The 26,848-nt window shown below is 39.4% G+C and overlaps 1 protein-coding gene across 3 annotated transcripts in view; it reads left to right on the plus strand.

Annotated features, from left to right (window-relative positions):
* Nucleotides 1–26,848, plus strand: part of atp8a2 (ATPase, aminophospholipid transporter, class I, type 8A, member 2) — a 379,342-nt gene that overhangs the window by 66,869 nt on the left and 285,625 nt on the right. For 2 of the 3 annotated variants that reach the window (XM_031897248.1, XM_012957935.3), the window contains 13 exons: nucleotides 547–587; nucleotides 2,078–2,151; nucleotides 3,867–3,936; nucleotides 5,034–5,161; nucleotides 7,038–7,149; nucleotides 8,179–8,344; nucleotides 8,752–8,879; nucleotides 9,191–9,268; nucleotides 10,958–11,046; nucleotides 11,725–11,769; nucleotides 16,831–16,903; nucleotides 20,234–20,339; nucleotides 26,217–26,299. In XM_031897248.1, the coding sequence (XP_031753108.1) occupies nucleotides 547–587; nucleotides 2,078–2,151; nucleotides 3,867–3,936; nucleotides 5,034–5,161; nucleotides 7,038–7,149; nucleotides 8,179–8,344; nucleotides 8,752–8,879; nucleotides 9,191–9,268; nucleotides 10,958–11,046; nucleotides 11,725–11,769; nucleotides 16,831–16,903; nucleotides 20,234–20,339; nucleotides 26,217–26,299 (1,193 nt within the window). The remainder of the gene's footprint in view (nucleotides 1–546; nucleotides 588–2,077; nucleotides 2,152–3,866; nucleotides 3,937–5,033; nucleotides 5,162–7,037; nucleotides 7,150–8,178; nucleotides 8,345–8,751; nucleotides 8,880–9,190; nucleotides 9,269–10,957; nucleotides 11,047–11,724; nucleotides 11,770–16,830; nucleotides 16,904–20,233; nucleotides 20,340–26,216; nucleotides 26,300–26,848) is intronic. The other variant, XM_031897249.1, reaches the window with a different exon arrangement.

Below are 26,848 nucleotides of genomic sequence, written 5' to 3' on the forward strand. Positions count from 1 at the left end.
GCCGACAAAATATGTACAGGTACTCATTTTGCTGCCCCCCTTTGTCAGTGATTGACTGATGATTACTCTGCCCCAAACAAGCCTACATGTTCCCTTTCCTCTTCCCCCTTCAAGAAAATACTCAAGTGAAGAAATGGGAAGCCTAATGGCACATGTGCCAAACAGGGCTATTTTTGGCCTGTTTATCTACTTGGTGTCCGCTGACTCCTGTGTCTACACCAAGAAGCATTGCGTCGACATTGGTGCTGACACACGGAGTGGATTTCGATCCGGAAGCACATGAGTATGCTTTTTTATGCTGAAATCTGTTGCCGGAGTGTTCCATAACGGTCACATTGCCACTTAAAAAAACAGGAATCTGGTTCTTAAAGCTAATAGGAGCAACACCTGGTAACTGCTAACATGGCAACCCCTGTAGCCCGTCCCATAGTTGAATGGAACTTCACTTTTATTTTTAATATTCTTTCCTTTGGGATTTGTCTTTATTTTCACGTGATGTCATATTGGCGTTGGTATCTGAATAAAATTACGCTTTGCTTTTTGCAGTGCTGAAAGGGGGGACATGGCAGAACATGGTTTGGAGAGAGGTAAATGCTTTACTCTTTAGTTACAAACTAGTTTGGTGGGCAAGCATGTGATCCATGAGAAAGTCATCAATATATCCTGTAATCTTCATTGGCTTGCTAAAGATGGGTATAAGAAAAACATTCTTAAAGCATTTTTTCTTATAGTCCCAAATTAATCTTTTACAGAGGCATAAATACTATTTTTATATTTTATATTTTCTAAAATAGCTTTTTTTTAAACTCTCCCCATGCTTTGCCTCTTTAACTCTTATAAACCTACCACCATAGCAGTCAAGGTGGTTAAAGGTTTGATGATTTGGGCCCTGAACATAATGTAGACATTTGCAACTGTGAAATTTCCCAGAATTAAGGATCATTAGTTCCCTATCTGGGACACTCTGGCATTTTAATCGTTTGTAGATCACTGGTGCATGAAAGTCAGAGAGATAGACCTGTTGCATCCATGCCATGCCCACAACTCTAGTGTAGATTGGAAAAAGTCCATACACTCCTGGTTACTTTGTAAGAGACTTATGTAGATTATCCGTTGGTGCAGTTCTCCAAAGGCTCCGGGCTCAATGTGCAAGCAATCACAAGATGAAGTGGGAAGGACACACACAGATGATTTCAAATGGTGTAATTATATACCTTCAACTGTTTATTGCACATAAAAAAGCCAAATGGTTCAAGGGCTCCTCGCCACCTTCATTAGTGGAAAAATGCACAAACAAAATGCATTTTTCGACTGCTTGGGCACTCTGCAATAAACACTTGAATGCATTTATTATACCATTTGAAATCGTCTGTGTGTGTCCTTCCTACTTCTTATACCCACAGCTCTACCTAAGCAGGGTATAGTAATCCACATGATACAGTTGAGTTGACAGTTCTGTCAAATTCATACTTTAAAAGCTTGAATATCCAACCAGGCCACACTTAGTTATGAGTAGCCATGCCAGGTACAGTACGCCTACTTATTTGTAAGCACCCCACCAGAATTTAGGACCCACAAGGATCCAGAATTAAGGACCCACAAATTTTCTTTCCAAGCCTAACTTGGGGCTCCACCCTAAGATCACAACAATGTTACAGATGTAGGGAATGTTGTTGTATCATTCAGCCATTGTTACAAGAATTCCAAGTTTTACCCCAAATCTTATCCTAACTGACCTTCAAGTTGGACTTTCAAGTGTATCTAGGAGAGCAAATAGGTGTTCTCCCCATATTGCACCCTACTCCTTTCCACCGAGGCTCTGGGATACCCACAGGGGAGGGGTAACACTGCTCTATACATGTGATAATTCCTGTGTGCAAATAATTTAGATTTGTGCGTGTATTTGTATGGTGATGGATATGATATGAGGTGTCATGTGTCTATATTGAATCCTTGTTGTTGTTTTATGGCCCTCATATTATAACTTTTGTATTGTAAACACAAAGTAACCATCAAGGAAGCACAAATTCACTCTTCTTTCCTCTTACCTGCTGCACGGCTGCCCCTGGATTCACAGGTGGCAGTAGGAGACATTGTGAAGGTTACCAATGGGCAACATCTTCCAGCTGATATGATCATTTTATCTTCCAGGTCAGATCTTATGATTGGGTGGGAAAACTTTATACTCTGGTGAACCATTAGGGTTTCTTCTGAAAGAGTCTGCATTGCTACCTAAAAATTAAATTACCTTTGTTGCTTTCATACATAGTAACATGAAGCCTCTAGAGAGGGTCCCTGAATGGTCCATAAGCCATAGGCTAGCCATCACTTGTTAACTTTATCACTGTCCTGTGTGTAAGCCCAGCTGTAATTGGGCAACAACTGGGATTGGAAACTTTCAACAAAAGATGGAGGGATTCAAACTATACAGCCCCTGACAAAGTAATCTTTTTAGTCCCACTTTTTTATCTTGAAAATGTAATGTTGCCACTTCACTGGGACCCTATAGGTTAGAGCACACATAAATAGAGCTGTAGTTGACAGGAAGTCTCAGTTTCAATGATGTTATATGTAAAGGTGTTTGGGACCATACATGGAACCAATAGGATTGGTCTGGATCTGATCAGGCTTTATTTAGATATATAGACCAACTAGTCAGTGGAGGACCACATGTGCCAGTTCATGAGTCAGTCATTTGCTTAAAGGTCTACCATATAATTATTTTTTCTGGCAACCGGGTGTAATGAGCAAATATAAACCAGATAGCTTCTATAGGGGTACCTTTCCCCATAACAAGCTTGCTGCTGGGGTATTTTTACCACTTGCCCTAGACTTTTGGAGTTTGTTTAGTGTCCTAAAGACATACAGTCACATGACTTTAGACTTTTCTATGGGGCTAATTAAAAAAACTTACCAACAACAATTAACTGGAACAAAGAGAAACTGCTACCACTCAAATGTTTAAAAAATGCACGAGAACAAGTGAAATAATATTTATAAATGTTACAGAATATTCCTTCATTTAGAAACAGCATCAACTTTAGCTGTAGTTTTCCAGAAATATAATATTGTTGGCAACATGAGCAAGGCAAGAGATCCTATCTGTTCACCAGACATGAGATGCATGGCCTGCTAGTATGTGGTATGTGTGCTTCTCTATATTTATTCTTTAGTCTGAACCACCAGGACCCATTCTTGGGCACCAAACATAAGACTGTGTCCCTCTTGGTACTTGAGTTGGTCACACTACCTATATTGTGTCTATGTACACCTTTACAGCCCTTTTCTCAGGAACCATTGGCCAGACAATTAAGATGTGCTTCTCATGCCTAGGTATCTTTGGTTTCTTGTTTGACCATTATGTGCATGTGGATGAGGGATGCAACAAACTTTAGTTTAATCCCAGCAATCTGTGCAAGAGTTTTATTTGTCTAACTTTAAAGAGTGTGATGGTCCTGTTTTCTTAGTTATGCTTCATTTGCAAATTAGGGATTGGATTTGTTTGGGTATACCTTTGGCAAAACACACGCTATAACAACATGATGGATAAACCTTTGAGAAAATAACTGAGAGGTTCTGCTGGCCCATCTCTCTGAATGCCTTTGAGACCAGGCCACTATAGATGCACATAGAATGGTCTTGTGATGTTTAGGCCGCCCTGTTATAGTGCAAAAATGTTTTATCTAATTAGTAACTGAGAGCTCTGTGCTTTGCCATTGGTACCAGTTTCTTATGGGCGAGACCCCAAAACAGTGATCCAAAAAGGCATTATTTATTGCAAATAGTGCAAACTAATGTGTGGGTTGTACAACCCCAAATGTGCTCTGGTTTCAGTCTAACAGAACTGTGCTTGTGCTTTTTTTCAGTGAACCACAAGCTATGTGCTACATCGAAACATCCAATCTTGATGGGGAAACGAACTTAAAAATACGACAGGTAATACCTATATAAATATATAGGTAGATATTTCTGATCTTGGTGCTGAGCGTCTAGGGCAGGGATCCCCAACCCTTTTTACTCGTAAGCCACACTCAGATGTAAAAACTGTTGGTGAGCCACACAAGCATGAAATTGGCGATGCCAAATAAGAGCTGTGATTGGCTATTTGGCAGCCTCATGTGGACTGCTGCCCTGCAGGAGGCTCTGCTTCTAGTAAAACTTTGTCTCTGTGCTTCCAAAACTTGTCTCCAAGCCAGAAATTTAAAAATAGGCACCTACTTTGATGCCACTGAAAGTAACATCAAAGAGGGGTGGTGAGCAACATATTGCTCATGAGCCACTGGGTGGGAATCACTGATCTAGGGTCAGCAAACCCTCTATGGGGCATACAATTGCTTGTTACTGGCTCCAGTCAAATCTCCCTTTGGAGACCATCTGTCTTACTTCTCTTCCATCTAGTGGGATCTAGAGAACAATTTGAGGGCAGTATGAAGAACTATGTATATTTTGCTCAGCTCTTTACCTCTAAACTGACTAAAACAGTTTATTATTATTGTATAATAATAGTGAAAACACTGGATGACTCCCATTATTCCTTAGTTCCTTATAAGCACTCCTTTAGAATTAGGATAATTAGGATTTTGGTAACATTACCCAGGTTGTTAGTAGATGCTAAATATGATTGTACAATAAAAGAGTTATTTACCTCCTTCAAACAGAATGAATCTTACAATATCCACTACTATTTGAGTCTTAGATAAACAGTAGGCCTCAATAAACACATTTATGTTTTCTATAGATCAAGTAATTCATTTCCGTAGTGTTTTTCATGTCTGAACCTTTTTCAGTTCTTCTGTTTTTAAAGATGGGTTCCCAAATTAGTAGCCTGTACTCTAGATCTGGTCTAACCAATGATTTATACCAAGGCATCTTGTCATCCATGAATTGATTCCTGTTGTAGGTTATATCTGCAGCAGCTGTTGGTAGAGTTTCAGGGCACTGATTGTGTCTCCACTGACAATAAGTATAACATTACCCTATGACATGACTCCAATATTTGCCTGTTCTTTTCTTTCTGTGGCTGCTCCATGCAGGGGTTACCAGCAACATCAAACCTTCTGTCAGAGGAGGACTTGGTGAAAATGACTGGAAGAATCGAATGTGAAGGACCTAATCGACATCTTTATGACTTTATTGGAAACCTGCGCCTAGGGACCAACAAGTGAGCAAAAAGTTATCTGTTTAATATATGAATGTTACATGTCACACTAACTTAGCTAAACATTAACTAGATATTCATTTATATAAGAAGCATGAATATCCCGTAAATTATGGGGGTGATATATCAGTGTTGATTTTTTTTTTTTTACGGTTCAAGTTTTTTTTAACACTGAAACTTGCACAATTCGAGTTATGGTTCAAAAAGTAAAATGTCTGGTATTAAGTGCAAAAAACCTGAAAACTCAAATGTAAAGCTTCTGAAAGATAAAAAAAAATTCTCCTAAAGCTTCTAAAAACTTGTGAGTTTCTATAGAAGCCAATGGGAGTTGTCCTAGGCAAAGTCAAGCCATATTTTCAATTCGAGATATTGGGGTTTTCCTTTTTTTTTTTTTTTTGAGTGTTTGAGTTCAGTCGTGGATACACAATCACAGCAGCAGGCAGGTGCAAAGGAAAGCTGCATCAATCCCAAATCTTGTTTATGTGCCAGAACTGGGACCTGATGCCCATGCACAGACTACACAATTATAGACAGTGAGGAGGGAAGGGGATTAAGAGGAGTGCAGTGACATCTAGGAAGTTCTGAATGGAAAGTGAAAGGGACTGTCGGCCCTGCCTCTATGAGTCATAGAGGTGATGCAGCCAATATATGATTGACAGCTAAAATTATTATATACCTATTTTAACAGGTATAAATGTTTTCATAAAAAAAAAAATGTATGTGTCATGTTTAATTTGAAAGGTGCTTTTATTATACAGCCAGGGCGCTGCTGCCATAAGGGGAGTTGAGACACTTGCTTCAGATGGCAAGTTAACAGGGGAGGCAAAAAGCAGAAATTCAGATTTTTCAATTGGAATTTCTGCTCTTTTAGTGCAGAGATCGCTATTGCTCCCTTGCCCCCTCTAACGTGAGAAAGCTACACACGGGGGGAGCGAGGGGGTGGCATTAACTTGGCCGCCTCAGGTAGCACTGTATACAGGTGACAGGTCCCATTTAATATGGACATGGAACTCCTTTGGGATTGTATCTCCTCAGAGACTTGTACTGTATCCTTATATTATACAATAGGGGGTATTATGGCTATTTTATATGCACAATTGTTTTTTTTTTTTTAAACAATTTCAATACATGGAAGGTACGGTGCAGAGGTTTCATTTAGATTTACTCTGCATTAAACATTTCCCCAAAGATCTTTGTTGTAAGTGGTGCCCTGCTTGCCTCTCTACATTCTACATTTTATATTGATAGGAATATTTCATTATTAGATTAGTACTACCAACAGGGTTACAGTTATATACATATGTGGGAGTTCTGCTCCATCGATAATGCCATGATATAGGCCTCATTTACCATTCTGGGAGCGACTATATATATATATATATATCAAAATAAAACAGCCAGCACCAAGGGTCTTTGTGTTTCAAAAAATCTCTTGTGTATTATAATTGCATGCACAACCGACGTTTCGGTCCCTTTTGGGACCTTTTTCAAGGTTTGGCTGTTTTATTTTGATATTTATATGATATCCCGTGCACAGGGGCAGCTGCAGAGCAGCGGATTTTGGAGTGTGGTGCTGTCGTGTGGACTGTTTTATATATATATATATATATATATATATATATATATATATAAAGGAAGTCTGTATTTTACATGTGCTATTATTGGGCTGAAATTGGGTCCATTTATGGAAGTGCTCACATATGTCCTGTATAAATCAGCTAAATATTAGCACTTGCCAACCAACACTCCTTAGGTTATGGCCAGAGCAAACTCATGTATCTCCAGGCGCTGAAAATGTTTTGTAGAAAAGAGAAAGAATAATCCCTAGCTCTCGCATCAATATAACTGTATATAACATTTTGACTATTTTTTTTTTTAGCCCTGTTCCTGTTGGACCTGAACAAATTTTGTTGAGAGGTGCCCAGATCAGAAACACCCAGTGGGTTATTGGAATAGTTGTGTACACTGGACATGACACCAAATTAATGCAGGTAGTAGAGTAAGCTGTTTATTCTGTGTGTTATATTTTCATTATATTTTATTCTTGAACACTAAAACATATAGTTCGGGGCTGCTTTTTGCTGAAAGTCTGTAATTGAGCTCCAGTGTATTTATGGTTTTAGTAGACATTCCACCTGGTTTAGTTAGACATTAGTTGGTAAACTGAGGAACATCCTTCCCCTGTCTTTCAGTACATGGAATTAATAGGTATCTTACAGGGTGATCTCTATTTCCCAAACCATATAAGTGCCCTTTACCTGGAGCTTTAATAGACAGTGGTGCTGGTCAGAGCTGAAATCATGATATAGGTCTTCACTGGAACCATCAAGGTTCTCCTCCATGATTTCAACTGGATTGAGACAGTTTAATGTAAAAAAGTGATGGGACCCAGGAACAGGAAAGTTAGCTGCCATCTTGGTAAAGGAGAGAGTTTAGAGAAGCAGCTGAGGAGCAGAGGTTCTGAATTATATGTGTAAAATAGAGGCACAAAGTGGCAGTTGGAGGAGAGACAGAAGGAAAGGAGAAAAAAAAACAGAAGTGCAAGTGAAAATCAGTCCAAAGAAAGCACCATAAGTAATATCAAAGCATAAAATGCAGCAGGTGAGGGCCCCCATGATCTCATAACAAAGTTACAGTGAGAGCAATACATTGCTGTGTTCAGTCAAGGTTTTCAAAAAAATCTGGGGTAGGAAAAAGGTGTTCTAGGTGTTTCTAGGAGAGCAAATAGGCTCACTAAATGGATTTCTCCTCTAGTACTGCAGACCCATCTAGGAAGTCAGTTTGGAGACCAATATACAGATGCAGAGCTTCATGAACCACTATTTCTGCGGAAGTCATTCAGCCAGTTGGGGTAGGAAATAAGTGTTAAACCCAAATGTCATCTTCAAGTTGGGAGAGCAAATAGGCTTCCCCTACATAGACTTCATGGCTGCTCCAGGCCCACCTAGGAAGGCAGTTATTGTAGAGACATTATTGTAGAGCTTTCACACTAACTATTTTTTGTTTGTTTTTTTGTGCAGAATTCAACTAAAGCGCCGCTGAAGAGATCAAATGTTGAAAAAGTGACCAATGTGCAAATCCTGGTTTTATTTGGCATTCTCCTGGTTATGGCTCTTGTCAGCTCAGTTGGAGCCTTATTATGGAACTGGAAATATGAGGGAACCAACTGGTACCTAGGAGATATTGGTAATGTTGCCAACAACTGTTGTTTTGTGACATTTACTAAACATATCCTAATGTTTTGGAATTTTGAAAATGTACTAATTTATCAAAACACCTCCCCTTTCCCCCACTTGGACTAAAATCCTGCAGTTCATGAAGTCTCAGATAACTTTTTGAAGATCAATAAAGATCAGTCGTAATTTACCCCAAGTGAAATATTGATAACAACCAAGTCCTGATTATTTGCGCAATACGTTCTCTCTCCACCATAAAAGCCCCATTTGTGCCATAGTTTCTGACTGATTCTCATGTGCCTATTATCATACATGTCTCTCTTTGCCTGATGTTGGTTATATATATATGTGTATATGTTTTTGTGCTACACTGAGAACCCAGTACTTACATACCCTCCTGTAAAACTCTTTATACAGATGCAGTCTCTACAAATTTTGGTTACAACCTTTTGACCTTCATCATTTTGTACAACAACCTCATTCCTATCAGCCTTCTGGTGACTTTGGAAGTAGTTAAGTTTACCCAGGCTCTTTTCATCAACTGGGTAAGTAGCGTCTCTATAAACATATGTGTTTTATATTTTCATACTGTATAGAGGATCAGTATTGCTCCCCAGTATAGTAAACCTACTCCTGACTGGTTGGTACCAGCTCCATCATACAGGGCTCCATACTTACTGCAGTAACTGGCCAATCAAGATAGAAGGGCAAGTCATTAGTTGATATAAAGTAACAAGGGCTGTTGACTTGAATGCAATTTGCTTATTAGTTTTTTTTTTCGTATAAGAGGTTTTTTTCCAAATTGTATCAGGACACCCCATGATGATGTTGTCTTCTTTTCTTTAATGTGTTTCAGGACAGAGATATGTATTATTCAGAAACAGACACCCCTGCCATGGCAAGAACATCTAATCTGAATGAGGAGCTTGGACAGGTAAGTGATATCTATAGATGGAACTACATTGGAATTCTTTAATTTGATCGAGTCAAAGCCAAATATTTTGTGGGCCTCACTGTGGCAGGTCGTTTGCTATTTCTTTCTCTTCCCGGTGAGTCCAGTGAAGTGGAAACCTTAAATGCCATTGAGCAGGCGAGCAAATACTAATATAATTCCTAAAGTACAATACTGATACAAGGAGTAATCCCCTTTGGAAGCAAAATGGAGACAGATGTGAGGGCTTTTGCCTTCCTGTGGATCAGCTGAAATCAATGGCAGAAGTGTTTATCCACAACCTCAAGAATTCTCTGTTTTACCATCAGAAGCTTAGGGAAACCTTGCTCAATTCTCACGTTAACAAAACTAAAGCGACAAATTATAAAAGTGCAAAATCAAAAACAAAAAAGCCGACAAATGAAATCTCAGCATGAAAAAATTATGAAAAAATCTGAATTGTGACCTGTCTGTCCTTTATTATCTTTTCTAATAGGAACTGACTTTGTTCAGCTGAATGACACTTGAGCATTTTGGCACAGAGGTCCATCTGTCACCGCTCTATGGGCATCAGCCAGAAAACTTGCTATTAAATAGGCAGACAGGGCTATTTTCAGTTTTGCACTGAATGCCAGTAGCAGACAATCTGCCCTGTGTGCCATGGAGCTTAGAATGAACAAATATGTACGGAATGCTGTCTGTAATGTATCTTCTGCTAGGGCTGAGGCACTTCTCTGTATATAAGAATATTTTACTGCATGCTTTCATATTGGTGCAACAGAAACAGGTGTGTGATCCGTTATCCAGAAAGCTTCAAATTACGGGAAGGCCATCTCCCATAGGCTCCCTTATAATCAATTCAAATTTTTAAAAATGGTTGTACTTGATCCCAACTAAGATATAATTACCCCTTATTGGGGGCAGAACAGCCCTATTGGGTTTATTTAATGGTTAAATGATTCCCTTTTCTCTGTAATAATAAAACAGTACCTGTACTTGATCCAAACTAAGATATACAGTAATTACCCCTTATTGGGGGCAGAACAATCCTATTGGGTTTATTTCATGGTTAAATGATTCCCTTTTCTCTGTAATAATAAAACAGTACCTGTACTTGATCCCAACTAAGATATAATTATCCCTTATTGGAGGCAGAACAGCCCTATTGGGTTTATTTAATGGTTAAATGATTCCCTTTTCTCTGTAATAATAAAACAGTACCTGTACTTGATCCCAACTAAGATATAATTACCCCTTATTGGGGCAGAACAGTCCTATTGGGTTTATTTAATGGTTAAATGATTCCCTTTTCTCTGTAATAATAAAACAGTACCTGTACTTGATCCCAACTAAGATATAATTACCCCTTATTGGGGGCAGAACAGCCCTATTGGGTTTATTTAATGGTTAAATGATTCCCTTTTCTCTGTAATAATAAAACAGTACCTGTACTTGATCCCAACTAAGATATAATTACCCCTTATTGGGGCAGAACAGCCCTATTGGGTTTATTTAATGTTTAAATGATTTATTAGTAGACTTGTAGTAGAGTATGATGATCCAAATAATGGAAAGACCCCTAATCAAGAAAACCCCAGGTCCAAAGCATTCTGGATAACAGGTCCTTTACCTGTATATATAACTTATTACTCGAAAAAAATAAATCCTTGTCTTTGTTTTTTTTTTATTCAGGTGAAATATCTTTTCTCTGACAAAACTGGGACTTTAACATGCAACGTCATGCACTTTAAGAAATGCAGCATTGGTGGAATTACCTATGGGTAAGTACAAAGCACATGATCCTCATTGCTTAGAGTTTTAGCCCCATATGTAATAAAAGGTGTAAAGCAATGTTAACCAATAAGATGTTTGCTTCTAAACAGGTGACCAGTCAATGCTACCTGCTGATTGGTTGCTAAGGGTTACTTTTTCTGGAAAAACTTTGTGCATTTTATTACATAACCCATTTAAATAAGGAAAGTTACAATCATTGGGACGTGCCAAAATGTTAGGCCCTGTGTACATATGGGCTCATCCATTAGACAGAGAGTGGGGATGTCTCTCGGATTGTACAAAGCCAACACCTCAATGGGGAAGGGGGCAATGGAAAAAGATGGTGAGGAAGACTAATAGTGATTGACCATAGATAAGACAAAGTAACACAGACTAGTATGATATAGAAATATATTTCCTGTCCATGCCCCACCCAACATGTCTGTATACTGTATAAGGCTTTAGTTGCACAGGACGGATTCTAAGCCTGCGCTTATCCACAGGCCGAGAATCTGCCCCATGTGACATTGGCATAATAAAATTGCTTTCATATTGACATGCAGTGATATTGATCATTAAAACATCATTATCTTTAGCACTTTGTTTGCTTAATTTGACCTTTTCCTTTTATAAATGCCACCCCATACATTTCACTGTTACATGTGTTTTATTCTTATGACTGGAAGGCACTTTCCAGAATTTGAAAGGGAACGTTCATCTGAAGATTTCAGGTAAGTCCATTCTATTAATTGTACTTGTGTGATTAAGCATGTTTCCACACATTTACACAGGGGCAGGTTTTTATGCTATTGAGGGTTCTAGGCATTATATGTAAGAGGCTGCTTTATAGCACTACTGAGTTTTGCCTTCCTACTCTGAAGGATTTGGGTCTTCAAGAAGGGCTGCTGTGTTTACAATGTGATTCCAGCCAGTATGTCTATCTGCTGAATCCACTCCACTGCTGCAGCACTCTCATCCTGCCACTAGATGGCAGTAGTGCCACATAGAGCATTACATTAATGTCGCACATTGCAAATATGGCAAATTCCCTACACAATCAGCTATAAAGAAGGAATGTCTTGTGCACTTAGTAAACTTCTCCTTAAAATGTAAGTGTTTACAAAACATACAGAAACAGAGTTTATTTTTTATTTAAAAAAAAAAAAAAGTGAAAGTAGCAGCAGCTTTGCTATTGGAGTCGTTTGCACTTACGTTGGCCGTTGCTATTTCAGGTGCAGCTTAAGTGCCTGAAATATTTTCTTTAAGCGAAAAAAGGATGGAACTGTGGTTATAAAATGCACAAGAGCCATTACTCAAAAATGGTTCTCAATGGAAAAACTAATATAAAACTATATATATATATATTTAGCACATATTAAAGGAGTTATTCACCTTTTGTTATCTTGCATTATGTATAGAGTAATATTCTAAGATAATTTGCAGTTGGTCTTCATTTTTTATTATGTGTGTTTCACTTTTTGTTCAGCAACTCTTCAGTTTGGAATTTCAGCAGTTATCTGGTTGCTAGGTTAGGTTTCCTTAGCAACCAGGTAGTGGTTTGAATAAGAGACTGATATATTTATGGAAATAAATAAGCAATGTGTTTTTGGCTGATGGGATCAGTGACCCCCCGTTCAAAAGGTGGAAAGAGTCAGAAGAAGGATGCGACTAATTAAAAAACTATGAATAATATATAATAAAGACCAACTGAAAAGTTGCATATAATTGGTCATTCTATAACCTACTAAAAGTGAACCACCCCTTTAAGAGACAGGAGTTTCCTACCCCATGCAGCTTACAGTCTAAATAAAAAAAGTAATAGGTGTTGATATTCTCAGTGGCCTATAAGTGCCACAATAGTGATCCAAGAGGTAGGGTCTGAATTTATTTTTGAAGAGGGTTGTGGGAGACTTGAGTGGATGTGGGGGATTTGACCAGGCAGTGGCTCTGAGAGAGGTCCCGGAACATATTGGAGGCAATGTACTGAGGTGTTGGAGAAATAAAGGGCTTCTCCTTATTGGGTAACTATAAAAAAAGATTTTAACAAGGGTGGAGTGGGGCAGGTTTTTTGTTAGGAGATATCTGGAGAATTCCTGCAGCAGTTCTTTATATTGACTAAGCAGGGGAGGTACCCCACATATTTCCTCTGATACACCTATATCTTCTCTGGCAACCCCCACAAATCTTCCCCAGTCTGTAGTTCCACTGCTACACCCTCCATGTTCCTTTTGGTATTGCTACATGTTTCTTTCCACTTCAGTGGTTTAGAGAGTTTAGTGAATTCCCCTTGGGAGATAATGGGTTGTTCTGTACGACTGCTACAGTGACATTTAACTATAACTAAATATTCATTCCATCTTTTATAGAATTCTAATTTACTGGCTTGTAGGGATAAATATCAAACATCACTTTTTTGTAAAAGCCACAATGTAGTTGAAAGTCCTATTGTTAGACAAGTCCCTTTCTTCCGCTTCCAAAGTCCTGGTTTCAGAAATGCTCGGGCCTTGATATTCCATATGCTGGCATAGCAAAAAACTGCACTTTAATCATATTATTTATTCTTCACACAAATTTATATTTTTCCTTATTCCGGTGCCAGAATGGCCTTAGATGTGTTCCAGCGGAAAAATCATGTGGGCTTTCTGGCAGGCTCCGAACAGCACGGGCTTGACCATTTCAAATGATCGTGTTTATTTTTATGTAAAATTATATCTATATGTTAAGCTGCAGTGTGGCGAATTCATATAGAGCATTGTTTTGATATAGAAATCATTGAAATGGGGAACGGAATTTAAACATTAAAATGGCAAAATGCATGCATTTAATTCAAAGCAAAGCCAAAACCCCACATTATTAAAGTCGGATAAACCCCCCCTAACGCCCTTTTATAGAAAAAAAGAAATCCGCAAAGTTCCTCCTTCTCCCACCACATCTGCATGAGTTGTCCCTAATGTACCCTAATACTTTGAAATGGCTCATAATTTTGTCTATTATATTTAGAGAAAGTTATAAAGCTTTTCCTTAAGGCAAAAGCCAAAAAAGATGGCAACAATGGATTTCTATAGAAATACCCTGGGCCATTGCACTTTTTTAAGCGAATAGGAACACTATCAGGCAAGTGATTATAATCACTAGGGGATACCTAATATGTTGGCACCCCCCCCCCCCCCCAGTGACTATTCCTTTAGTTCTCCTTTAAAATGGAATATATATAAAATAATTTTCACCTTAGTTCTTCTTTATGGAGCTTTGGGGAAAAAAGTTATAGCAAAAACAGTTAAAAGTTTGCAAGCCAGTCCATTTTTTTTTAATGTTGGCCTTTGTTTAGGCAATTATCAGCATCCCCATCCACCCAGACCTTGCTATTCTTGCAAAGAAACATGGCAAGGCTTGCATTTCTCTCACTGGGATATGTTTAGCTTAGATGTATATATGAGCACATACATTATCAGTAAAATAAGGAGCCTAATCGCACAAGTGCCAGATGAAATTTAGTGATGATGTGTTTTGTGCTTTTAGACTTTCTTAAACTTCCTTGCGTGGTAATTGGTTTCAGCCAAATTCCTATCTGGCTATTCAGCCTTTGGCTGCGCTGTGAGCGTTTATATGCTGTGTGCCATTAGTTGCTTCTCCCCTTCAAAGCCCAGATTCAGTACCAGGAGTATTAGAGGGAAGCAGAGGAGAAGTAGATGCAACAATCTCTGTCAGTTACAGGACTGAAATGACCCTGATCCCCATTTTTTACTTTTTATATAGATAATTACCTAAACCTAATTCGTTATGGAGGGATTTCTAGAAGAATGCAGTAAGATACAATATGGAAGGAGCTGGCCTGCCAGGCAGCATGTTTAGCTGAAACCCAAAGTGAATATAGGCCAGGCAGCAGCCTTAGTTTGTGGCCCATGGTGTTGCACTTAGTCTGTGCGTGCGTGCGTGGTGGAAATGTTCTAGCGTGTAGCCTTGTTGTGTTACACACTTTGTTCTATAAGGGGGTTTGTGGGGTCCTTCTAAGCAAATGACCGCTGTCTAGCCAAGAAACACTAGATTATGGGTAATAACTAATCATATGCCTGAAGAAGGGCCTTTATTGATTAACAGTTTCAAACTCCAAACCAATGGATTCACACTTATATTGATCATGAGTAGAAGATATTTAACCCTCACTTTATTTGCTTCTAGATAAGGGATGCACAATCTTCATTCTGCCTCATTTCCAGTATAGGGTACACAGATCTTACTTTGATTCTCAGTTGGCGACATTGTGCTCTCACTGTACAGGTATGGGACCTGTTATCCCGAATGCTTGGGACCTGGGGTTTTCCGGATAAGGGGTCTTTTCGTAATTTGGATCTCCATACCTTAAATCTGCTAAAAATAATTTAACTATTAAATAAACCCAATAGGATTGTTCTGCCCCCAATAAGGGGTAATTATATCTTAGTTGGGATCAAGTACAGGTACTGTTTTATTATTACAGAGAAAAGGGAATCATTTAACCATTAAATAAACCCAATAGGGCTGTTCTGCCCCCAATAAGGGGTAATTATATCTTAGTTGGGATCAAGTGCAGGTACTGTTTTATTATTACAGAGAAAAGGAAATCATTTAACCATTAAATAAACCCAATAGGGCTGTTCTGCCCCCAATAAGGGGTAATTATATCTTAGTTGGGATCAAGTACAGGTACTGTTTTATTATTACAGAGAAAAGGGAATCATTTAACCATGAAATAAACCCAATAGGGCTGTTCTGCCCCCAATAAGGGGTAATTATATCTTAGTTGGGATCAAGTACAGGTGCTGTTTTATTATTACAGAGAAAAGGGAATCATTTAACCATTAAATAAACCCAATAGGGCTGTTCTGCCCCAATAAGGGGTAATTATATCTTAGTTGGGATCAAGTACAGGTACTGTTTTATTATTACAGAGAAAAGGGAATCATTTAACCATTAAATAAACCCAATAGGGCTGTTCTGCCCCAATAATGGGTAATTATATCTTAGTTGGGATCAAGTACAAGTACTGTTTTATTATTACAGAGAAAAAGGAAATGACTTTTAGGAATTTGAATTGTTTCATTATAATGGAGTCTATGGGAGATGGCCTTCCCGTAATTCAGAGCTTTCTGGATAATGGTTTTCCGGATAACAGATCCCATACCTGTACTAGATTCTCAGTAGAAGATACACCTCTTTAACTTTACTTGATTCTCAGTACAGGATCAGTATATTTTGGTTTGCAGCAGGTTTTTCTCATACCCAGGCTAAAACTTTTTTTAAAACTCTAAAACGGGAGTTTTCTAAAACCGTCCCAATGGTGAACAATCTATACCTGGCCCAGCACCTGATAATAACTGTATCCATATGTACAAATCAGCAGCCAGGAAATCTCCAAATGCAAAATAAAAGGGCAAAGAGTAAGGACAGACGGAGGGAGTCAAATGGTGCGAGACAGTGGCCAAAGCAAAACTTAGAGACTGACACAGAGAGAGAGAGAGGGGGAGAGAAGACTGAAGTCATTAATGGAAAAGAGGGGGAAATGTTCAAGCTAAAATGCTAATAGTTAGTACAGTCCTAAATTCTGTGTTTATTTCCAATGATGGACCGTCTTTATATATCATTTGTGTGAGTAGCTAGAACACTTTATAGGGTATACATGGATCCAGAATCCTTCGGTGTCTGTGCAGTGGACTGTTTAGCTGTAGTACCGAGCTTCAACTTTTCTTTTTTAATCTTCTTAGCAACCTTCATACTGGAGCAATATTTTAATGGCATTTCGTTTAACTCCACAGCCAGCTTCCAACCACTAGCGAGTCCTGTGATTTTGATGACCCCAAGCTGTTCCAGAACATTGAAAATGATTCTGTAAGTACTGATATCTGTGCACAACTTATGCTTTATAATGTGATTTAGCAATAATTGATAGGCTATATGGTGATATACACATGACAAAGAACACCTTAAATGTTTATATTAAACATTTGATCTTCATTAGAAAATGTTTACTATTTGGAGAAACTTGGTACTAATTTGCTTAATTCTACCTCTTTCCAGTCATAGGATTTGAACTTCCCGTATAGCCATCATCAGTGGTTCTTAGCTAAATCACTAATAATTGTTTTACAGGCCAGGGAAATAAGAAAAGGATAAAAGATAGTATATTGTATATTTTTGTGTTGATTCTTGTGTAAGCAAATGATTAGGGTTATAATTTTGGACCACCAATTTTTAAGTGGTACTACCAAGAAAGCAAAAATGTACTATTTTGGGAATCATAGACCCTGAAATATGTTGTGTATGGAGGAGCAGAGTCAGTGATGGACTGGGGTGTCAGGGGCTCACTGGGACCGCCGTATGGGAGGCCTCACACCCCAGTGACGCGCTCCTGCTGCCCCCTCCCTCCCGCACAGTGTACTGCACCTAACTCCGCAATCCTGGTTGGAGCACCGCTGCACACAGTAGCCAGTGGGGGGCGCCAGCACATCCAGTTCCTGGCAGGGGGAGCGGGCTGGGTCAGTGGGGGCCGTGGGGCCCACTAGGGCCAGGACTAACCAGGTTTTTTCCCAGTGTCACACTGGTCCAGTCCGACCCTGAACACAGTACGGAACCAGCAAAGTGAGTTTGTAAAGGTACTAAGTTTGCTGGTAGCAGAAACCCATAGCAGCCAATACGATGTTTGCTACAGGTGACCAGTAAATTCTATCTACTGATTGGCTGCTATGAGTTACTGCATTACTGCTTCTGGCCATACTTAGTGCCTTCTACATCATAATCTCTAAAGTGTGTAAAAGTTTTGCTAGGCTCTCAAGCCAACCATCTGATCACATGACAGGCTTGTATGGAGCCAATGACCTCAGATTACCTCCCAAAGTGGCCCTTTTCTGCATGGCCCAATCAAAATCTCAATGGGATTGGGAGGAATGGCATTGAGGTAACACGGAGGAACACTGGAGGTGTTGTGGAAGAATATAGAGAGACACTGAGAAACAGAAAGCATTTCTCATGGATTGGTTATTGCTTGTGGCGTAACAGGGACAGCTGAATAATTAATATTTTTACTAATGAAATTACTTGTACATTTAAAGATTGTACAAATAACTCTTAGACATTCCTGTTTTCATTAGATCGGACACAGTGTAAGGTCACATATCTGGTATGAATATAATAACTTCTATAGGTACTTGTGCCTCACCGTGGTGTCTGGGATCTATAAACCCCATTTGTTAGGAACACGATACTCTTTACCACAGCGGATTTTGACAGCTTGGGGACTTCTCAGCTTGTGCCATAAGATTTTTCTGTGCAAAGTTTTATATTTACATTTTGTATTTGGAAGGGGCTGCAACTATAGAAATGGTTAAAGAAGTAGAGGAATTCTATTAACTGAAAAGTGTCTTTCTTAGATATTTGTTATCCATGTTTTGCTAAAGCTCTGTAGATAAACTTGTGGTTAATGTTGGCCAAAGAAATACAAAACAGCTTTGCTGAAGTGTAGGATATCACAGTAACGGAGATGTTTGTTTTACAGTTACAGTCAGAATATCTGATATCTCTGCCGGAGCATATGTACATTGTGGCCAATATCCGAAACAGCAATTAGGGTTTGTTACAAGCTCACTGGGACATACACGAGGAGCCATGACATCTAAATCATCGGCTGATCAAATGTGCAAACTGCAAAGACACCTTGGGCCATTCACAAATAAAATGTGTTAAAGTTTCCACATATGGCCTCATTATTTGTAAACCATCTATATACCTAAATGCAGAATTTGTTCTTGGTGAGCAGCCATGATTAGCTTGATTAGCATCTTACTGGATCCTTTATTAAAGAGGAGCTCTGGCTTCCAAACCAAAATTTATTGCCCCACACAACACAGAAACTTCTAATATACCTATTACTGTAAAAAACGTATGAATAAATACCATTTTATATGCTGAAATGCAGCTGCAAAGCAGTTCTTTTCTTTCTCCACCATTTGAAATCCTGGCAGGGGAGGAGGGACTAAAACATTGATGTTACAAATTGTAACAACTTCTCCACAGCTGAAGGCAGGCTGAGGACACTGTTACATTTTTTTGAGTCTCAAAGTAGTCAGCCAGATCAGCAGAACAGGGGGCCAGGATTAGGTAACTGTTCCAAACCGTATTATTACATTAAAATCTTGAAAAGACTGCATATTATTTAATTCACATACATTGCAAAGTTGCTTGAAATTATATTTACTTTTTTTAAAAAAAAAAAAAAAAAAAGCTTAAGTTGTGTTTTGGTGAAGTTGCTCTTTAAGAGAATATGGCTTTTTTATCGTGGGTGCAGAGTGCAGGTTAGCTACAGCCGAAACAACTGCATTTATTTGGAATATGATACTATATAGGATACTAAGGTGTACTTAGGGGAATATTTATTATAGTGTGTAAGCGACCATCACCAGTGATGTTGCCCATAGCAACCAACCAGAATTTAATTTTGAACCTAAAAGTTAGAAAACAAAAGCAAAGATTGGTTGCTATGTGATGTAGTAGGTAGAGCTGGGCGGTATGACCAAAAATTTATATCACGGTATTTTTCAAAATTATATCGGTGTCACGGTATTTGACGGTATTTTTTTTTTCCATGCATGATTAGGTGTTAACCCCATTTCCTAATAAATTAAAGAATAATTACTGCAAGCGAAGGATCGGCAACAGAAAGTCGTAAGGTAAATCAGGCAGGCTTAGTTTCCCAGGCAAGGACGCAGACAACATAGCACAGGAGGAGGCGTTTGATAGCTTTAAATACCCCCCACGCATGTGCAGAACTGGGGCCGTCAGCGCGTCACAGATGTGCACGCTTTGACATGTACGTGCGCTTTGACACACGCGCACCTGGACGCGCATGCGCAACGTCCCGCGGACAACGGGACGCGCGCATGAAAGGAGGCGCGCGAGACCAGGCCGCACAGGTGAGTACCCTGACACCTCGGTATTGCGGTATCTGAAAAATGAATATAGTTTTAAAAAAAAAAAAACACCGGTATTCGGTATTAAACGGTATATCGCCCAGCCCTAGTAGTAGGCTTACACACTATAAATAAATATGCCCCTTAGTGTATAGCTCAAGAATGAGCCCTGACTTATAACATACTATATACAGTTCTGATTTGGGGAATACTAATACACTACGTGCTATGTTTTAAAAATCATTTCCTCTTTCAGCCAACAGGAGATACTATTAAAGAATTTCTCACCTTGTTGGCTGTCTGTCATACTGTTGTCCCCGAGAAAGATGAAGATACAATAATCTACCAGGCCTCCTCTCCAGGTTAGTACTCATGTACCAGACTCAAGTAGTAATACTGTAGCTATTTTCTACAAAGGCACAGAGTTTGCTTTAGGTCTAGTAACACGTAGCAACCAGGTTTCTTTCAGATGGAGGACCTGTAATGTGCATCAAGCAACTGACATTTACTTTTCTACACTATATTTTCTTGTTTGTTCTTTTCGGTTGCACCCCCAGTAGACACGCCACTGATAGTAGACCCAGAAGATGCGTTGGTGCTCAGGGGTATATGTATGTGCTGATAATCTTGCACAACATGTAAAGGGATGGAGTCCTAAAAATATTTGGACGTGTGTATGTTTGTGTTGTTTATAGTGGTGTATTTGTGATTGTCTTTCTATGTCAGTACGTCTATACACAGCACTGTACATTCTCACAGTACATTATTAGTACACACAGGGGAACAAACATTGCTATGAAACTTCCATCAAGAATACAAAACGCCATGCGGTTTTTGATAGTCCTGCTGCTTTGAGTTTATGAATTGGGACAAGTACAATTGCAGCCATTTTGATGCATTTTTTTTGCCAGGAGCAGTGAGAAAATAATTAACAATTTTTAATAAACCGATGCCTTTGTGTCACAGCTTCAGGCTAAATGGTGTAAGGTAATTCAATTTGTCTCCCATAGATCTACTGTGACATCTATCTATGCTGAATCAAACTAAAACTATTGTTATTTCAGATGTATTGCAATATGTTATCCTTAATTACCCCCTCCTAAATCTTTCCTATCACTGACGTCAAACTGACAGGCCTTTAGTTTAATGCTGAGGGATCCCTTACATTTTCTTACTTTTCTTTCTATTGATGTCCTTTCATATTCATATAAATGCTCTCCCTATTCATATTCCAATCTCTCATTGCTTGATTGCTAAGGTAATTTAGACCCTAGCAACCAAACTGAAATTCCAAACTACAGTACTCCTTAACAAAAAGCTAGATCATTTTTAAAAAATCCCCATAATGAAAGAGAAGGCCAGTTGCAAATTGTCTCAGAATATCACTCTCTACATTGTACTAAAAGTTAAATTAAAAGTTAACAATCCCTAAATCCTGTCTATGGATTCTAATGCTGTAAGTGCGGTAATCGCACTACTTTTTTGATTTTGGACTGTCTTGCCTAAATAGTGACAGTCATGGCCCTATTAATATATATGCACCCGAGGGCCCAAGCCTATGGTGGGGCCTATATAATTGATAAAATATAAAATTTCCCTAGTCACTGCCAGAGACTGCCTGTGTAAATCCGCCTACAAGTTCCTGGGGCCTTAAATGGCACCTCCTAGGTAAAGTTGACTTTATTTCTCCCTTATTATCTTTGTTTTCTCTGAAGTTTCTTTTATTTTTCTTCAGCATAAATACAATGCTTTCTTGCTGTGTTCTTCATTTGAGTCTTAGCAATCCATCTTTTGTCTAGGCTAATTCTTTGTTACAAAAAACGAGGTGTTAGTACCACATTTTGGGCAAAAAATGTAAGCTCATGTGCCACATCAAGGCCTTTCATTAAACATGTGCCCTACACTGCCTAGCCCCATGTGTAATAAAAAGCACAAAGTTTGCCCAGGAGCAGTAACCCATAGCGACCAATAAGATGTTTACCTTTAAACAGGTGACTAGTAAATGCTTCCTGCTAAAAAAACTTAGTGCCTTTTATTACATAACCCCTTCAGTCTTTAGTGTATTTAAAATGATCAGTCCCCCAGCAAACAGTGTCACTGAGTAAGACCATGTTGCACATCCCCTTGATTCTTTCTGTTCCATCTGTAGTTGCATTAAAACGAATACAGCATCATCCCAGCTGGTAGAAAAAAAAGCAAGTAACAATAAAATGTAGTCTAATAAATTTTTTATTGTTATTTTAAAAGCATTAACACAATTTTTACAAATAAAAACAAGAACTAAAATAAATTGAATAATAAGTGAAAAGCTGTTGGTCCATGAGGCCTGAAACATCACCTTCCACCTAAGTGAATGGTGTGGGAAGCACAGTACAGATGGTTGTGGTACAGACGGGCCTCTCTTCCACTAGTCCCATCCGCTTTGCTGAAGTGACAGTAGCAGGGTGGGGGTATGTTTTTGCGTTGTGCTGAGGATCTGTGGATCAAATGACTTTTAAAATAAATTTCCTTTTTACTGTGGTTTTTGTTTGAGTTTGATCAATTCATCTTTTGTGTCTGCCAGTTCTTTCTTTATATTTGCTATATTCTGGGGCATGTTCTTTACAGTAGCCATGACCTCCTCTCGTTGCTGCTTAAGTTTGGCAATTGCTCCTTTGAGCGTTATAAGCATCAGAATACTTTGTCTCATCCCCCCCCCCATATCTTCCATTTGTCTGTTCAGTTTACTGATCGTTTTCTCGAGACCTTTGATATATTTTTCTGATTTCTTTTGCATATAAGTTATATCTTCCTTTTCATATTCACCAACAATGGTGCTAAGGGTAAACTTGCCATTAATGATCTGGTTCCATTTGTCAATATGACAGACCAATACCAAAACACAGATGCTTAAGATGAGCAGGATTTTCCAGGTTTTGGGAATATATATATATTATATACACGGCTGTGCTCTTGTACCAAGAGTTTGTTCCTCTGAATGTTGTGTGGGAGCCGTATGATCCTGTAGTAAGTGCAAGATTCAGATGATCCTTCAGCTTCTGACCTATTATTTTCACGACTTTTTCTAATTCGCTTTTTTTCTTTCCTTTCCTTGGTTCGTATACTTTTTCATAGATTCTTTCTAGTGCTGTAATTATACATTTTGAAAAATGTTCTTTGAAATGTGAAATATAGTGATAGTTGTTATTCCACTGATGTTACCTTGTAAGGTTGTTCAGCAGAATGAGCAGTGTTTGGCTAATTTGGTCAGAAGTCTAAGGCTGATGCCACACGTGGCGTAGGGCTGATATTTTTGGCAAGTGGAAAAACACTTGGCGAAAATTCAGCCCTACGCCTGCTACATGTGCCTGCACCCGAATGAATGGGGTACGCTCAGGTGCAGGCACATGTAGCCGAAATACGCATGAAAACGCAAGACTTTGCATTATCTCGCGCTTTCATGCGTATATCGGCTACGTGTGCCTGCACCCGAGCGTATCTCATTCATTCGGGTGCAGGCACAAGTAGCAGGCGTAGGGCTGAATTTTCGCCAAGCGTTTTTCCGCTTGCCGAAAATATCAGCCCTACGCCATGTGTGGCATCAGCCTAAAAGCACCCAAAACTCTTCTCCATCAGGCTCTCCACAAATCCCTGACTGCCCCCAAGGGGGGGGGATTTTTTTTCCCCCTATTTTTTTTTATTTTTTGTGCGACAATTCGAAAAAGCAGAGGTTTCAGTGTGACAGTTTGAAAAAGCAACAGTTTACTGCGACTTTTTCCTGCGCAGACTTTTTCAGTTGAGACATTTTTGTAAATGTCAGACATTCGTGGAATAGTTTATTCAAGTTTTATTAAATCTGCCCCCAAGTCTCTCAAAAAGTTTTCCTTTCCCACACTCTATTATATGTATTTCTACATTGGCCGTGCGTTCCGCTCCACTTTAGAGGCTCAGCTGCGACAGGGCTGTTGCTGAAGTCTTTTCTGTATTACAAATTATTTTGGTGAATCGCTGCTTTTTGCCTATTTGAAGGCTTCATCAGTCAGTCTAAACTTTTATTTTCTGTTCCACTTCCTCTGTGAAGCAATGTTGTATATTTTCCTGGAAGGGCAAAAGCTTAATGTGCATGTTACTGAATGTGATGTAAATGTTCCTTCTTGGGGCTCAGACTTCAGATCATTTTCTTTCAATATCAACAGTTTATTTCACATTGTAGTTGATATTGACACTAACCACAATTTATCTACATGATGAGACCTAGCAGACGTTCCATTATTCTGTAAGTGATGCTCAAGATGGGTGACACTAAGGAGAACATTCCTGGGGTTTGCATGCCAGGGTGCTATTAGTGCAGCAGGGCTGAATCCGTCATTAGTGAAACTAGAGCTGGGCGGTATGACCAAAAATTTATATCACGGTATTTTTCAAAATTATATCGGTATCACGGTATTTGACGGTATATAAATAAAAAATAAATAATAAATATTGGTGGCCCCCCCACCCCCCCAACAACAACCCCAACAACCCCAGCCCCCCCCAACAACCCCAGCCCCCCCCAACAACCCCAGCCCCCCCAACAACCCCAACACCAACCCCAGCCCCCCCAACCCCAGCCACAACCCCCCCAACCCCAGCCACAACCCCCCAGCCCCCCCAACCACAACCCCCCCAGCCCCCCCAACCACAACCCCCCAGCCCCCCAACCCCAGCCACAACCCCAGCCACACCCCCCAGCAGAACTTACCCAACTTGTGGTTCCTCCAGCTCCAGCGATGCGTCCTAGCGACGTCGCGTGCGCGCTGACGTCACATGCGCGCCGACGTCACGTACGCACGGGCGCAACCCGGATGTGATTGGAGAAAAACAGCAGGAGGCGCGCATACCGGTATAGCGGTATGTTTAAAACTCATACTGTCACTATTTAGAACATTAGTTTCCCTTCATCTAGATCACAAGTACTTGATATATATATATATAGGTACCCTGCTTATCCAGAAAGCTAAGACCATTCCTATAGGCTTCACTTTAATCAAATGATTCAAAAGGATTTCATTTTTCACTGTAATTAAACAGTGCCTTGGACTTTAGCCCAGCTAAGATATTAATTAATCCTTATTGGAGGCAAAGCAATCTTACTGGGTTCAATTAATATTTAAATTATTTTGTTTTTTGTAGACTTAAGCTATGGAGATATAAATGAGCCCTTATGCGGAAAACTCCATTGAAGTCTGTAAATACCTGCCACTCCTGTTGTTTAATGGTTAATAGTAAGGCTGCAGCATTCCCTTAATTGTTTAAGATTCCATCTCCTCCTCTAACCCACTCGGCCCCCTCCCTCAGCGATTTACTATGTCTCTTGGCTACTGAGCATGCTCAGTGTTTTTCAGCTGAGATTACAAAACACTTGCTCCAGTCTAGCAGCCAATAAACAGATAGTATTTCTGGTTCCCAAAGAAACTCCATTTTTTTCTCCTCTACTGAGCTCAGCTTAACCATTATAGTGCTCAATCCAAGCAAGAATTTTTATCAGGGTAGGTTCTGCCTGTGTAAGCTTGCATTCTTGATTGCATGAACTTTACAGAGCACATGTGCTGTTTGCAGATATAAATGTCATTGATGATATCAGAGAGAAAATGGCCACCGGGCGAAAACTGCTATTGGTTTTAGGAAAATACAATGGAGCTGGAAAACAAAGGGGATATATACAGTACAAATTACTGTATACCATTTGGGTGGGGGAAATGTGTCCAACTTATATACAATGTAGGAAAATGGAGGCTTTATATGTGCTTTAAAGATGCACAGAGCGTGTATGCAAGTCCCAATGTAAATAGGGCAGTTTCACTTTGCATTTATTGTATTACCTATAATAACATTTCTTCCTTGGAAAGAAGAGTTCTCCTTCTGCATTCACAGTCCTTATTGTGCCATGCCCTCTGTGGGACTATAAAGCATCTTCCTGATTGTACGGTATATCTCAGTATGTACTTGATGTCACGATGGGGCTTTTCCTGTTTGATGCCACTGTAACATTTTATTTAATGCTTTTACACTCCGAACATTCATCATTTCTAATGGTTTCCTTGATTTTAATTGCTGTAGCTGCATTTATTTTCTCAGCGGTAGGTCTGCTTGGTAACACAATCAAGGGAGCTGAGCAATAACTAATTGATACTTAAATCTGGGCCTGATTAAAGGAACTCTTGCAGCCAAAAATCTCTCTAAACTGGATTCACTTACAAAGACTTGTTTTTTTTCCCCAGATGAAGGAGCACTAGTGAAAGGTGCAAGAAAACTTGGCTACACTTTTACTGGGAGAACTCCGGACTCTGTGATTATTGATGCAGTAAGTGCGGGGCTGTGATAGGGAAGGCTGGTAGGCATCGCCCTGAAGGTTTAGGGGTTCCCGTAAATTCATAAACGTATAAATGTTACTGCCAACCTTGAGAAATAGAGGCAGAATTTCCAACAGGAAACTGCCACCGGGAGTATTTATCAAACTGACTGCCAAGTCTGATCTGTGTCCCAGTGCAGCTAGAGGAATTGTCTGCGTATTCGCTGGGGAGCCGCTTCCTGGCACAATATGCTGAATGTAATGTACCAGTCATGTACACATTTGTAAAAGGCTCTGCTTTGAGCATCATTTGTGTAAGTACTCCCGCTGTATTTGCTTGTTAGGTACAGAAACTGGTAACGTTTTAGCTGAATGGACAAAGAAAATCCAAAGTAAACTAAATGCCAGCGGGAAGGTCAGCTTTCAGTAGTCCCAGACCATACTTTGAGTTTCAAGGTTGCTCAGATTCTGCACAAATGTTGGTTAAAGTGGACTGATTCGGCAGGTCATCGGCCCGTGTAGGGGCAGGAACGACAGCCATACCCGACCGATATATGGCCT

Source organism: Xenopus tropicalis, chromosome 2 (assembly GCF_000004195.4).
Source record: "Xenopus tropicalis strain Nigerian chromosome 2, UCB_Xtro_10.0, whole genome shotgun sequence".
NCBI classification, from domain to species: Eukaryota; Metazoa; Chordata; class Amphibia; order Anura; family Pipidae; genus Xenopus; species Xenopus tropicalis.